A 15,844-nucleotide genomic window follows, 5' to 3' on the forward strand; every position below is an offset into this window, starting at 1 on the left:
CAATCTAATTAATTCTGATTTTCTGACATTCAACCGCACGCTTCGCGGGGTACCACTCTGCTCAGAAAGCACGTGCGGCCTCATCAACCCAATGATTCTTAATTATCACTTCAACTTTAACCCATTTTAAAATATTAAATTTACTAAACTACATATTTAGAATTCTTTTGGATTGGCGGTGAAATAACTTATTTTCAATCTAACATTTAAAAAAGTCACATCGGATAAAAGTTAAATTGAATAAGATGAATTGTGTTTGTATTAAATTTAAAAAGTTAATTTGTAAATGTCAAATTGGTAAAAGGTTGTTTAGATTATAATTGAGTAAAAGTAAGTTTGTTGGTAAAATTATCAAAATAGGTATGAATTTTAATAAATAATAAAATATGATTAAAAATAATTTTACATAATACAATGAATTTAAATTAAATTAATATGAAGCGGTAAATTTTAATGAGTAAATTAATTTTAAAAAAAGAAAAGAAAATAAAGAGTCGTGAACTGATAACTAATACGCACTTACCATTTGCATTTTATTTTTCTTGATCAAAATTCAGATCATAACACAAAAATATGCCTTTCTTCTTCTACTAAAACCAGCAAAGCAAGAAGCCAAGAACTCCATAATAAGCTTCTCACTCTTCAATTCTGATCATTAGCTCAGTTTCAAAAATGAGACCCACATTTTGCTTTTCTCTCTCCACTTTTCCAACACTATAAGCTGTAATTTTTAGCTTTTGGTTTAAGTATTAGGCTTTTAATCCTCTCATATATGATTTTGGCATAAGCTCTTAATTTTTTAAGCTCTTCCAAACACACTCTACATATTAAAAGTACTTTTAATCCTCAAAAACTACTTAAAAGCCACTTAAATGTGATTCCAAACAGGCATTTAATCATCTACTTTTATACTCAGCCTGTATGATAAGGCGTTTTGAAAAAAATATATATATAAGGGTGACAAGTCAATTTACAAAATTTAGGAGCTTTTTATTATAACCTTTAACCAATTTGACTTATGAATCAAAAACTGTTTTTTTCAAGCACGATTGCAAAAGCACGTAAAAGTTACTTGACTTATATAAAAGTAGCTTTTTAGAACTAAAAGACATTTTTACCCTTATGTTTATGTTGTTCTTATACTTTTCTCTATATATTCTTTGTGGCTCCTAATTAATTTTTAGTTATATATTTTTAATATTATCTTAAGGGAAAATTATTTTTTTATTTTTTTATTTTTTTTAAATTTTTAATATTATTTTATATTTTATATTTACATAAATTATACATAATATATCATCCAATTAATTATGTAATATTATTTGGTTCAGAAATTTTCACATTACTATAATTTCTAATTTAAATATATTTTATTTATTAAATATAACTTTTTTCTATCATAGCAATTTAAAATTATTATATTTTGTAAATTCATATTTTTAATCATTTTTTATTATTTAATAAAAGTCATATCTATTTTGATTATTCTACAAACTAAACTTACTTATTCAATCATAATTCAAACAACTTTTTTATGTTACAAACTAACTTTTACAAAAGTCAATCTAAACATAAATCACATTATCCAATCTAACTTTTATCCAATCTGATTTTTCTAAAAGTCAGACTGAAAATAAGTTACTTTTTTTACCGTTAATCCAAACATACCCACTATCTCGGTTACTTATATAGAAACTAATTAAAGGTTTAATTTTATACTACCTCCACTTCATAGTATAAGACATCAATTGATTTTATCTTCATTATTATTTATCCATTTTGCTCTTCAAGCTTACACATGTTAAAGAGTTTTTATCACAAGTAGTTTCAATGTACATAATTAATAGATGTATTTTAAAGAAGATAACCTCTATTTATTACAAATAACTAAATTAATTAATTTTCTTAATATTTATAAATTAGTTATCCAGACATTAATTTTGTAAAATATATTACTGGTTCTTTAATCTTAATCCCATTAATTTTAAATAGTATTTTTATAATAATAATTACTATGTTAAAATTAAATGTAATATATTGATATTTAAGAGTATTTTGTCGGTATTTAATATTTCAATGAGACTATTTTGTGTTAATGAAATTAACCACTGAAAACGCTTTTTATAAAATTAAGATGTGGAACTTAGGATCCGTTTGGATCAGCGATTGGAAAAGTAGTTTATTGAAAAAGTAGCTTATGGAGAAGTGAAGTTGGGTAAAAGCTAAATTGGATAAGCTGAATTGTGTTTGGATTGGAGTTCAGAAAAGCCAGTTTGCAAAAGTGAAATTGATAAAAGGTTGTTTGGATTATGATTGAGTAAAAGTAAATTTGGTTGTAAAATGACTAAAATGGATGAGTTTTAATAAATAATGAAACATGATAAAAAGAAATAATTTCACATAATACAATGAAATTAAAATAATTTAATATGAAGAAGTCAAATTTAATGAGTAAATTAAATTTTAAAACTTTAGAGAAATCATAAAAGGTATTTTAAATATAAAGTGAAACATGAAAAAATAAAAGTATATTTCTAGGAGTATATTTAAAAACAAAAGTATATTTCTAGCTTATTTATTACTTTCAACTAATTTTAACTGATTTTTTGTTATCTACAAATTAGTTATTTGAGGCTTATAATAAGAACCAAAAGAGATAATAAATTTCTTAACTTTCTCTCTCTCTCTCTCTATGTTTTAAAAGCATAAGTCATAAGCTATAAGTCATAAGCTATAAGTTATAAGCTGTTAATTTTAGCTTATAGCTTATTGTAGCTTTTCATACAAAAACCCGATTGCAAAAAAACCCATCCAAATAGCATCATTGTGTCAATCAGGCTTATAGTGCTTATAAACTACTTATAAACTCAAAATAATTGATGCCAAACAGGCACTTAGAAGACTAGAAAAACATACTACTTTTATGTATTAAAATAATATATTGTTAAGGGGATAAGAACAAGGCAGCGTAGAGTGTAGATCACATCCAAAAGCCAAGTTCGTAGCCTGGACACTTTGGGCGGTCACTGTAGGCGCATACAGTTACAAGCAATGGGACGTTATATATATTTAATATGCTTGGTTGCAATTAATTGAAGCAGTACGTAATTACGAGTGGGTCAAAGCAGTAATTTCCAATGAAGGGAATAAGCTAATGAAGGGAAGGTGGGGGGTATCATGGTGTGGCCGACACGACCTTGTTTGCTGGCAAAACTAAAGGAGGAAACATTATAGATTGTCTCTTAACTCACTCGTAATGTGTCTATATAAAAACACACACACACAGACACACAAAATGGTCCCCTTTTCGGAAAGAGCTTTTTCATGCAGAGTTGCGTTTGACTGACCTTACCCGGTCTCTCTTCATATTTCAATATTAACTTGTGACCCCTTTTATGACTAATTCCACGTGCTTGTCTTCACCCCCTCTCTACTTCCTTCGTCTCAAGGCAACTGTGTCAACCCGGCTCTTTATAGTAAACCAAATTATAATTTTAAAAATAATTTTATATATATAAATAAAGTATGTGAAAGAGATTTTGTCTCTACATGCGTGAAAGGACTTTCTAAAGTATTTTTTTCATAACTAATTGCATATTTATCTGATCTTATTTAATTTATATTTATAAGTTATTTTTAGAGAGAATTACAATGAGACCCTAAAGAGAAAAATAATCATTAAAAAGTTCCAATAATAACCTAAACAGTCTGTAATGACAAATTTCATAGTAGAAAATGATAACTTTTAAGACTTATTTTGTAATTATTTTTTTTCCCTAAAGCCTTACTGTAATTCTCCTTTACTTTTGACCCATTTCACATTAAAAAAAAAAAACTTTAAACTCTACCGATATAAAATATGATATAATAGATGCTTTGTATCAATTATTGTTGGCCTCTTTGGATATATCCATGTGAGTTTAACTCAATAATGTAAAAATCATACGAATCAAATCGTTTCAAATCTATTTAAAAAAACATTAAACTTACCTACAGTTAATGAGTACTTATCAGAATAATTATATCACCCTGCATATAGATAAAGAGATAGGGTAATAGAATTTTGAAGCAAGCTAAGCCCCTTTCTAGGGCCACGTTATTTCCACACTATCATTGCACTTGATAATTCTTATTTGATATGGTGTCCAATTCTGCAGCCACATTGACGTTGCCAGTACTTAATTATACCAATATTATATCCACACTGTTTGTTGTATGTTAGGGTTTCATCTACCTTGTGTTTTGCACAAGTGTATTATTGTTGAGAATATTCAAAGCTATAAAGTTAGGTTGGATTCTTCGGAGGAATACTACAAATGAAACAAGAAAAAAGATATTTGGACTTAAAAATATGCACCGCCAAATTTTTATAGACCTCTTATTAATTTGTTGTGTATCTCTCTTCACACTTTCATGTCTATTTTTATTGTCATTTTACGTGCATTTCTGTTAAGGTCTGTTTGGTATGAAAAAAAATGGAGAAAAAATTTTAATGAGTTTGTTTTGAAAAATTGAAGAAGTGGGATTATAAAATTTTAATAACAAAAATGTAAGATAAAAGAGTAATTAAATTTAATTAAAAAATTTTAACCCAACTTCTTTAATTTTTTTAAAACAAGCTCATTAAAAAATTTTCTCCCTTTCACTTCCCTGTATTTCCTCCATACCAAACGTTCCCTTAAAAAAATCTAAGGTCCTATATGGTTGGTAGGATGGAATCATTTTTTACATAGATGAAAAAAGACAGGGAGACATTGAGGCTTCTACGAATAAGTAATTGTCAGGCTAAATATGGGTTTGAGACAAATAAGAATGAAGTGAAATAAGTGGAAATAGCCAAATAACACAAACACCTCTCATTAAACTACACAAGCTAAGTTTTCAAAATTATGACTTCGATTTTAATATAATATAAAAGTTTATTAATCTATTTAAATTAATATTTTTTTAAGAATTCAGAAGTAATCGAAATATAGTAGTATTTTATAGTTTACATGAAATTTTACAACACATTTAGTAACTTAATGCATATCAAACATATATAATGAATTCTCCCTCCACCTCTTTTTTTTTTAAAACAAGTACATCTCTTCCTAAAAAAATCATTAAATAAAGTTGCTTATATTTATTAAATTAAGTTTACCAGTGAACTTAAAAGTATAAATGCGCATTTTAATAACAATAACAAGATAACAAGTGTCTTTATTTCATATGTAAGTTTATAAATGCACATATATATTATTGTATTTTAACAACCAACATAATAAAATAACAAGTGTCCATATAAAAATTTTACAAATCTTAATTTACATGATAAGAATTGATACAAAAATTTATAAATATTCATAGAAAAATTTATAAACGCACATACATATTTTAATAACTAGTAACTCATCTAAACTTTTTGCTTGCAGAAAAAATAATAATAATAAGTGTAGGTTAGAAAATTTGACCTATTAATTAAATATAAATAACTTGTGATAAGGGTTTTTTTTTTGTATAAAACAATTATTGTAAGAATGTAGGTCATATATAGATCATGCAACACGTAGTACCTCTATATGCCTAAACCTGTACCCTGCTAAAGGATAAAGAAGACCTAATAAACTTCAATAATGGTGCCTTAGCTTCAAGCTAAAACAACGATATGAAAGTAAACATAACGATTAACGAGTAAGAAAATTTGCCGTGTTACCTAAGGGTAGTACAAATCTGTTTTAAAAAATTATTCTTGAAGAAGTATTGCTATTTATGGCCCTATAGTGATCCCTAGAGGATGTTAGCCTCAAATCCAAATCCAGTGGAGATACTCATTATTAAAAAAAAGGTACAAACCAAACTATCCATAGAAAACCTATTTTGGTGAAGTTGAAGAGTTGAAAAAAGTTGCTTTCGGGACCACTTTTGTCACGTTCATTCCATTAATCTAGGGTTAATTACTAAACCTAATTATTTCCATTAAAAAAATTTAAATGTTTTACACGTATAAGGTAAAGATAATTATGGTCAGAGGGAGAAAGATAATATATTATGCTTTTATTATGAAACAAAATATTTTATTTTGTATTCTTTTATAAAACATATTTAATATTATCTCGTTAATATAAGAGTTAGTTGACTAATATAAGTATATTAATAAAATTAATTAATTAAGTTATTTGAAATAAATAAATATTATATTCACTAAAATATCCTTAATAATTATGTGTATTAGTTAAAATTAGTATTTGATTAAACATTTAACATGTGCAATTGTTATAAGAACTAACTTGAGAAAAATGAATAGATATAAAAGACAAAATCGAGTCTTATATTTAAAATTAAATTAAAAATTAAATGAGCTGCTATATTAAAAATTGGAGATTGTAATATGGTCAGAATTAAGAAAAGAATTCAGAAGCATTCCCAATCAAATGAACAGCTTAACCATCAATCTTCCACCATCCTTGCAACCAACTTGGTAATTTATTACTGAACAAAAACGGGTCAGAATAAATGATGAAACAATTTGACTACAATATGATATGATAGTTAGAGAAGGATCTGAATATATGATTACAGAAGCTGGCCACACGATCACACAATAACTTAATCATCACTGACGCAAATTAGATTGAACTGAAGATATTTAATTAAACAGCTATATATAACATAAAACATTTGTGTTTTTGGCTCTAATGCTTCAATTCAATTGATTAATCAATGGTCAAATTGGTGGTCAAAGATGAAACCCTGGGGTGGGGGGAGAATCTAATGAGCGCCGAAAGGTGCAGAGGACAGTCATCATCAAAAAGAGGTTTTAGCAAGAGACAAGAAAAGACATTTTCTTTGTTCTTCCATTCTCACTTTGTCTTTCTGGTCGCTGTATAGTTAGAGATTAAATTTGATTATAGATATAATGTATCAATTTATATTATTTCTCACATATATATATAAATATTTTGGTGAAATCACATTGCATTTACTATATTAACTAATTTATTTAATTTCTTAAATTTATTTGAATCAATTAAATAATTTTTATATTATAAAACAGAGGGATTATTTTTTTAATTATAATTATTATGAACCGAGCTTCGAAACTAACAAATTTTTTTTTTTACTAGTCTTGAAAGGGCAAAGACCCCATCACCAAAAAGTACACGACAACTCTAACTAAGGTTTTCTGTCATTTTGTTTGGCAGTATAATGATATCTCTCCCAATTATGAGCTTTTCCTTCTTTCACTATGCTTTTTGATTCTTTTATTAACTTTTGGTCAAACTTGTGCCCCTTGGCAAAGGTGCCCCTAAATCACCTTTCTAATATAGTGAACATCATTATTAAGCATATCGAACCAAGTTAATGGCCCCATGGGTGTTGGATCATTTATTAGTTTATTATTAAGAAAAACCTCTCATTTTTGTTCTAATTCAGTTCCAACGTAACACTCTAATAAATTAGTCAGTCTGCCACTAAATTAGCCCTAAAAGCTTTCAACTTTCAACCATCGTTTAAAAAAACATTATTACTACAAAGGGAAAATTTATCAACTACAAGTCAGTGGGATCGAAATACAACATTTCTCCCACAAACAGAATAACGTAAATGCCATTATCCCACAAGGGTATTCGTTTTAATCAATCGGATTTAATTTCTGAAATATTAAGTTTTTTTTTTCACTAGACTCAAATGCCATTAGTATCATTTACTCTTTTTTCCCCCATATATTTAATTGGACTTTGCAATTTGAGAAAATTGGGGGTAAATACCCTATTCAGAAATTAATTGGCAAATGAGACTTAAAAAGATCAGTTGCACAAATACAAAAGATCAATTGCACGCACACAGAAGATCAGTTGCACAAAAATAAAAGATCAGTTGCACAAAAATAAAAGATCAGTTGCACACAATAGAAGTTCACTTGCACAAAGTCTTTAGATCTCATTTACCAATTAATTTCTCAATGGGATATTTATCTCCAATTTTTCCTCGCAATTTTATTTCCTTTTCTTCGGATTTTCTTTCTCATGTTTCATCATACATTTACAAGGAGAAAACAATTATAAAGATTAATTCGTTGTTCAAAAGTAAATATAAAAAAATCTTTCCCGACTCAATATGTAAAAATCAAATAGTAGTAAAATTTAAATTAGGGAGAATGACCTAAAAAAAAATTGAAAATTACTAAATTCTAAATTAGGTTTGATAACAATACTTTTATTGCTGTTAAAAACACTGAATTTGCAATGACGAGAAATTTTTGTTGATATTACTCATTTGGTATTTATAAATTTTCAGCTTCTTTTTTTGTCATTTCTCCTTTAAATTAAGAGTAAATAATATTCCCTCATCTCTTTATTTAAATACCGTAGTGTTTCCAGGAATTCAGCACCACATTGCCGACCATTTTGAAACAGCTTTGGAGAGCCTCGAAGCTGCGCATGTAACCCCCAATCAAATATCGCAGTTAGATTAATTCGTTTACTCTTATGATATACTCCTTTCCAATATTTAATATAAGACCTATTTAACTAATTTAATTAAATTAGAGAAGTTAGGTAAGTTAGTTAATTATAAAAAATATGACACATTTTTCCTAAAATACCATAATCATCTTTTTAATACCTCTCCCCCTCTTCTACTTGATTATGGTTGAGGAAGTATTCATAGGGGTAATTTAGAAAAAATTGATAAATATAAAAAATATGCCTTATATTTAGGATTAAAACCAACTTAACAATTGAGTCATATATTAAGGACCAGAAGAGTAGTATAATACTACAAGATCAAGATTGTCTATTAGGTTTCTTAAAATGTTAGTAAAAAGAACGATGTCTTAATAACAAAATTAAAGGTGGTCAAAATAAGATTTAATATATGAACCAGCAAAGTTAATTGCCTGAACAGTACTATAATTTAGTATGTCTATTAATTAACATGTACGTACGTACATACATTTGAGAGTTATCGGACCCTGCCTAATTATGAGACAAGAATTTCAGCACTGTGACTTCGAAATAAATAAAGACACAAAAGCACATTCTTCTATTTTACCGTTGTTTTATGTTCCCATTACTAAAATTCATTGCTTATATATTAGGGAAAACCATATTAGAGGTACCTATACTTTCTCTTAATTTTCAACTTGGTACCTATGTGTTTTTTGTTCTTAACTAAATCTTTAATTTTGCTCTATTAACATCATTAATCCTTATGTAGAGACTAAAAATATCAATAGAACAAAGTTATAAGAGCTAATGTTGCTAAAAAGATAAAATTAAATGTTTAATTAAAAAGAAAAAACACATAGGTACCAAATTAAAAATTAAAAAAAAATATAGGTACCTTCAATATGATTTTTCCTGTATATTACACCAATTTTGTTTTCTAAATTCCTTTCTCCCTTCACGTCATGCTTTTAATAAATTGAGACCAAAAGTCACCAAGTACGACGCACAACGAAACCATTCTTTTACGAAGAGGCTGAGAAAACTAGAGACCCGTGATCACAACCAAGCATCGGAAGTCATCATTTAAAATTTAAAAGACAAAAGGCATTAAAATACGAACCCTCCGAACAGTACCAACTTCTCAGAATTTATTTATAGATACAACACAAAACTTTACTTCTCACTTCACACTGAATCAAAACTTCATATTTCCTGCTGTTGAGACGTGCTCTAATAATAAAAATTATAAACACTTGAAGCATAAGGCTCAAAACCATCTAAAAAGGATCTTGCGTTTAGTTTTCAGTCAACAGACTTATCATTAAAATATTAACCACTCTATCAAAAATTAAGATTAAATCTCTAGTTAGGAGACAAGATTACAAGACAACAACGTTTTATCTTTCAAGAAGCAAAATACAGCGAGAGAGATCCAAGGATTACATTAAAAAAAAACATTCCTTTCCCATCATCCCCAGCTAAGTTATGTGAGTGAACAAGGAGGACAATGAGCAGAAGGGCGAAAACGAAAGAAGAAAAGAAAAATCTAAGCCTAAGCAAAAACAACTTTCTTTTGGAGTTAGTAGTACACCGTGTCAGGAGCAAAGCTTTGGGGTCTGGAGAATTATTAAAAACACCACCCACTTGCTACTTCCCTTTCATCATTATGCACAGATTCTCATCCCCTTTCTTCGATCTCATTCATTTTCATTCCATCCCAAATATTGGCGTTTGATAGAGACTTCCTTTTGCATGTGTTTGGAATGTGTGCAACCCACCAGGCCCTATGCTCCAGTTTCCATATTCAGAAGAACTCTCATAACCACCATTACTATTTAAACCTATGGGCGTGGCCAATGGGATCCCTGAACTTGAACTCGAATGCACTGTTCCAGCACTACTACTGCTGTTATTATTATTGCTGCTTCCACTTTGTTGCTGATGAATGTTCTGAACAACCACACCCTCATTCATAAATGCATTGTTATTTCTCTGCAACTCCAAGCTGAACGGTACCGGTGAGCTGCTATTATTGTTGTAGTTTTGCAAAGGAGAGGCCATGGTAACACCGTTTGGAATGTTTTTGAAAGATGAAGGGTTCTGGTAACCGAAGATGTTGGACCAGTAATCAGTGGTCGGATCTTGTTTGATGATGGGTACGGCGAAGCTGAGGTTGGAGGTCGAGGGTTGGGAGGCAAAGGTTGCCGATGAGGTGGAGGATGGATCCCGGTCGATGTTATCTGTCGATCGACTACCTCCATCGTTGCTTTTGCTGTCTGATGCAGAAGAATCTGATGAGTTCTTGGGTTTGGATGAGAATCCTCCAACTGGAAGACTGCTGTTGGCTATGCTCTTGACGTCGTATCGGCTCATGTCAAAGTTGGTCACTGCACTCAGCCCTCTAAATTTTATGGCTGCTATATCGTATGCTTCAGCAGCTTCTTCTTGAGTACCTAAAATATTTGAATCAATGTTCAATACATACACTTATTAACGGTCAAAACATAAAACGATGTATCTGTTAAATGTTTTTAGATATAGGTATATGTTAGGGTTGTCTTTTCTAATTTCTATCAACACTAAAAGTAAATTGAATTTTGTACCATCATATAATCATGCATTGATTCAAAAAGAAAATGACACAAGAAAGTGACACAATATATGGGGTCGTTTTCTCTCTTTCTTTCTTTTTCTCCTTATTTCTTTATGATTGCATCATCTATATAAATGGAGTCTATAAATATATATATATATATCTAATCAAAAAGTTAATTGGAAGGGAACATGAGAAATAATGGACTCACTAAAAGTGCCGAGATAAAGGTCTTTATTTCCGGCAACTCTGCCGATTCTTGCTTGCCATCGCCCATGCTGGTGGTGCCTGAAATGAACAAAAGGGTTCAAAACCTCCCCGTTATAATCTTATATTTTATTCACTCAGAATCATAAAGATGAATAGTACAACAGATGCTACGGGCCAAAAGCAACGAATTCAAAAGGCAGACATAAAGCTAAAGCATTCGCTCGCAATAAATATATGTAAATATTAATATAAATAAATATATATACCTTGTCACTCCTCTGTATATTGATGCTCCTCTAGAAAAACCACTACTCTTCCTACAAAGTGGACAGAGAGGGAAAAAAAATTTACAGGGTGCATAAAACTATAAAAAGACTGGAGGTTGCATGGATAAGTAAATAAAGTGAAGCCCAAAAGTAAAAAAATTCCACATGATATTATTACCTTCGTAGCGAAGCAACAAATTCCTGTCTTGTCATTTTCTTCATCTCTTCCAGTTCCTTCTCATAGTTGGAAATCTATAAGAGTCGCACCAGATAAAGATATATTAGTAAATATCTAGAGGAATACATAGAGATATAAGGAGGAGGAGGACGAAGGTTACTGGAAAGTTGGTGGTGGTGGTCGGACCCCAATATTTGAGAGCGGCAAGATCATAAGCCCTGGCTGCTTTCTCTTCCTTATCGTAGCCACCTACGAAACAACATAAACAGAAACATGTTTGTTTCAGGAAAATGATGTTTGATTGACCTTGAAGAGAGAATCTGAATCGAAGACGACATAGACATTCTTGAAAATGAACAGAACGGAATCTTTTAAGAGAAACGAAATGATAAATGGGGTCAAAGCCAAAACTCACCCAAATAAACTGAAAACCATAATTGACCGAAAGCATCCCACAAGCCAGCAGCAATCATTCACAGCATCGGGTAGCCGCACAAAGCAACAAAATAAGCATCCATCAGAATCTTCTTCTTCACCATTTATTTATATACCAACAACACAAATAATAACGTAATAACGCACATTCATATAACACTGTAGGAAAATCCCCAAAAAAAAAAAAACCCGGCTTGCTTCTTCGTCTACTTTCAAAACACATGACTCAGTATTGGGATTTGAACCCCAAGCACATTCTGATGTTTCCCATTTATTCCGGTCAAATATATATACCGAGACTATGAAGCCTTCTCAGACTCGGATCCGTTTGGCGCGTGATATACACGATACATGGGAAGTTATAACCTTACTGTGAAAGAAGAAAAGTATGTGAATCAGTACTGAACTTATTACCTTGCCTTCCTTTCCTGCTTTGACCTTCTCTTCTGCAACTATTATCCCATAGATGTGCTTCGTATCTTCCCGTCCATCTATGCCTGATATGATATATTCAAAAGAACAAGTAAGTGATAAAATAGGTTGAAAATAGCATTTCGTTTCTGATGATCGAGATTATGTAGAAGTGAAGAGTATAAGAAGAGTACCGGGTGACGCCGCGGTAGATGGAGGTGCGTTGGCCGAAGGTGTCCGCAGTCTTCTTAGAGGACGGCACGGTTAGAGCCAGCGCCTGTTTTTGCGGCTCAGCTCGTTCAGCGGCGGCCAAGCCGGGGAGGAACCCGGCGGTTATGGTTTTGAGCTCAGAACCGAATACGTTGTCGGCGGAGAACTGAGAAGCAGGCGGCGTGGGTACTGCAGATGTGACCGACGTAACGGAGGAGCCGCCCAGGAAGTCCTCGAACTTAGGGCCGCCTCCGGCGAAAACGGAGAGGTCGTTGCTGGTTGCACCTCCCCCGACAGTGGCCTCCGGCGACGCATCGACGGTGCTCCCTAAGCAAATAAGGACAGTCTTTCAGAAGCAAATAAATAGACAAAAAAGGAAAGCAACCGGAAGAAAAAAGCGGTAGAGAGAATAGTGCCTGGTGGAGAAGAAGAGAATGAATGGAAAAGAGAGGAGTGATTGGAGAGAGAGAAAGCAAGCCAGTTGTGAGAAGAAGAGTCCATAGGGTTTGGTGCTGGTCGTCGTGGATGAGCGTGAAAGAAGGGTTTCGTTGGAAAGGGTGAAGTAATAGTAGAAGAAGTAGAGGCTAGATTCTATTCCAAGGGGGTGAGAGAAAGAGAGAGAGGAGAGAGAGGGGTTTGAACTTTGAAGCTGAAGGAAGGAGGAGAGGGAGAATGTGACACAGATATAGAGGAGGAGAGGAGGGAAAGGGAGGGGAGGGTGGTGGGTGCAAGAGTGGTGAAGCTGGGAACAGCTGATTGCTGCTACGCCTACAGTGAATAGCGCGACCATCGAGGTGTTTTTTCTCTTCCACGCTCCGCTCCTATACGTGTGCTGTTTACTGGTATTATGCACTGCTAATTAAGGAGCAATTAATTAATTAATTAATCTCTAAATTGTTCTTACATTGTTTTTGGACTAAAAACTGTCTACTCTTTTAGTTTTATTTACAAGGAAGAATTTTTTCAATGGTATTTATAGTCATACGTCGCTTCATTTAATTTGTCTTTCATTTATTATAGAATAAATAATTATTTTTGGGTTATATTTATAAAGCATTTTCAGTATATTTCATATAGAAAAAAGAAAAATTTAAACTGTATTATCTCTTCGTTAAAATATAATAATTTTTCAACTTTTTCTTTATTTAATATGTACAACTTTCAAAAAAAAATTATCTCCACTATTATAATAAATAAAGAACAAAATAGTATATTTATGCTAAAAATTTAATGAAATGACTTATAAATAAGACTCAATAAAATTCTCTTTCTATTTTATAAATAAGACTAGACAGGTATTTTTTAAAAAAAAATATTAAACAGGATAAAACTGAAAATTTGTTATATATTTAATATGTGTGAAGCATACTCAAAAACAGGTGTGCATTACTTTCGCTTAAATACCATCCCTTAATTTTCTAATAGTAATTCAATTCAACTTAAATGTTGAAACTGAAATATAGTAAAATAATAATATGGTATAATTAATATTTAATATATTAAATCTTAATAGTTCGTGTGGAGTTTTTTATGTACTTATATGAAATTAAATTCAAAAGATTCATTGTTCGCACTAAAGAGTACTACTAAATGTTGAGAAAATTTTAATATCATATATAAGTACTACCATTTCAATCCTTATTATAAAAGATATCTTTTAGAAAAATATATGATTCTTATTATTAATCATCGAGTAAATAATTAATTATGCTTCTTTATGATTACTAGTGATTAACACAAGATATAGTTTATAGTTTAAGGGCTTATTTATAATAGCTTATAAATAATTTTTAAATCATGACTTACAGAATACGAAGTAAATATATAAGAGAAGTTTTGTCTCCGTTCACGCAAAATGTATTTATAAATGATTTATAATGTCATACCATACAGGAAGTGAATTGAGGAGATGAGGTGGTATTAATCACAACTTTTATAAATTCTTGGATAGTAAATAATGATGAATTTGGAATTTTTTTTATTTCAGACAAAGTTAATAATTCAAATAACAAACGAGTTTATTGGTTAACACCTATACTAATTATTCACTCCTTTTAAAATTATAACGATTTTTAATTATAATTTTTACATTTCATTTTTAATTCTTCATACTAAACAGGAGCTATATGCCCTTATAAATACCACCATTGGCAGGAAGGATCTTTTTTTTTTTTGGGTCAGAAATATGCATGAATGGGAATTGATTAGGAGAGAAAGAAAGGGGGAGAGGGGATCGATGTTGAGGGGTGGCAAAGTGGAAGCATTTTATAGGAAGAGTGCGCGGCGTGTGGATGGATGGATACAGAAAGTATGGAGACTCTGATGAGTCTTCAATTATAAATGGTTGATTTAGGATCGGATAGATAGAAATGGAACATCATTTATAATACCATTACGTGAAACCTACAATACATAACATATATATCATTGTTATATTGTCCTTTCCATTTTAAAAAAAAAATAAAGCACTTATATAAGTCCCTTTTTAATTTTTTTATATAAACTTTAAATACTTTTAATAATTATATAAATATTTAAAGTTAAGATCGGGTAACATTGATCCCATTGGATTTGTTATGGCGAGCCGACCATCACATGTGAAGCTACAAAACGCCCACTTGATTTCTAGAATATCTCTATAGAAATTTAAAAAAAAAAATTGGCAGAAAAATGAAATTACGTTCCATAAAATTAAAGGTTAACACAATATTTCGTCCTTATCATTTGTTCTAATTTTAATTTTAGTTCTAAGAACTTCAGACCATAAGTTTTAACTCTCAAGTTTTTCTTTGTTTATGATGTTAATCTTTATATTTTAATAAGAATCTAGGCCATCTTAACTTTTTGAGAAACTAAAACTAATGGTTTACAATCATATGGGCTAAAATCAATAAGAGGATAAATTATTTAAGTTAGTTATTTGTAATAATATGTATTGTCTTTTCTAAAATATCTTTACTAATCATATGTGTTAAAACTATCTTTTGATGGAAACTTTAATATGCACAAGCAAAATGAAAATTACTCTAAAAAAATAGATAAATATGATAAATAAAATAAGTTGAGGTATTAGATTTAGAGTGTAGAGTTTATAATTGAGTTATTCGAT

General features: G+C 30.4%; 1 protein-coding gene across 1 annotated transcript; it reads right to left on the bottom strand.

Moving 5' to 3' along the window:
- Positions 1-9,804: 9,804 nt before the first annotated feature.
- Positions 9,805-13,525, bottom strand: LOC114753207 (AP2-like ethylene-responsive transcription factor AIL5). The gene is made up of 9 exons (XM_028941868.1): positions 13,378-13,525; positions 12,720-13,062; positions 12,529-12,611; positions 12,095-12,103; positions 11,840-11,928; positions 11,680-11,753; positions 11,502-11,552; positions 11,237-11,313; positions 9,805-10,885 (listed from the first exon to the last, which is right to left on the bottom strand). The coding sequence occupies exons 1-9, from the start codon at positions 13,523-13,525 to the stop codon at positions 10,140-10,142; spliced, it is 1,620 nt and encodes a 539-aa protein (XP_028797701.1). The 3' UTR covers positions 9,805-10,139.
- Between the last annotated feature and the right edge of the window lie 2,319 nt (positions 13,526-15,844).

The sequence above is a fragment of the Neltuma alba genome, unplaced genomic scaffold, assembly GCF_004799145.2.
Source record: "Neltuma alba isolate B1F8T4 unplaced genomic scaffold, ASM479914v2 tig00007768_pilon, whole genome shotgun sequence".
Lineage (NCBI taxonomy): Eukaryota > Viridiplantae > Streptophyta > Magnoliopsida > Fabales > Fabaceae > Neltuma > Neltuma alba.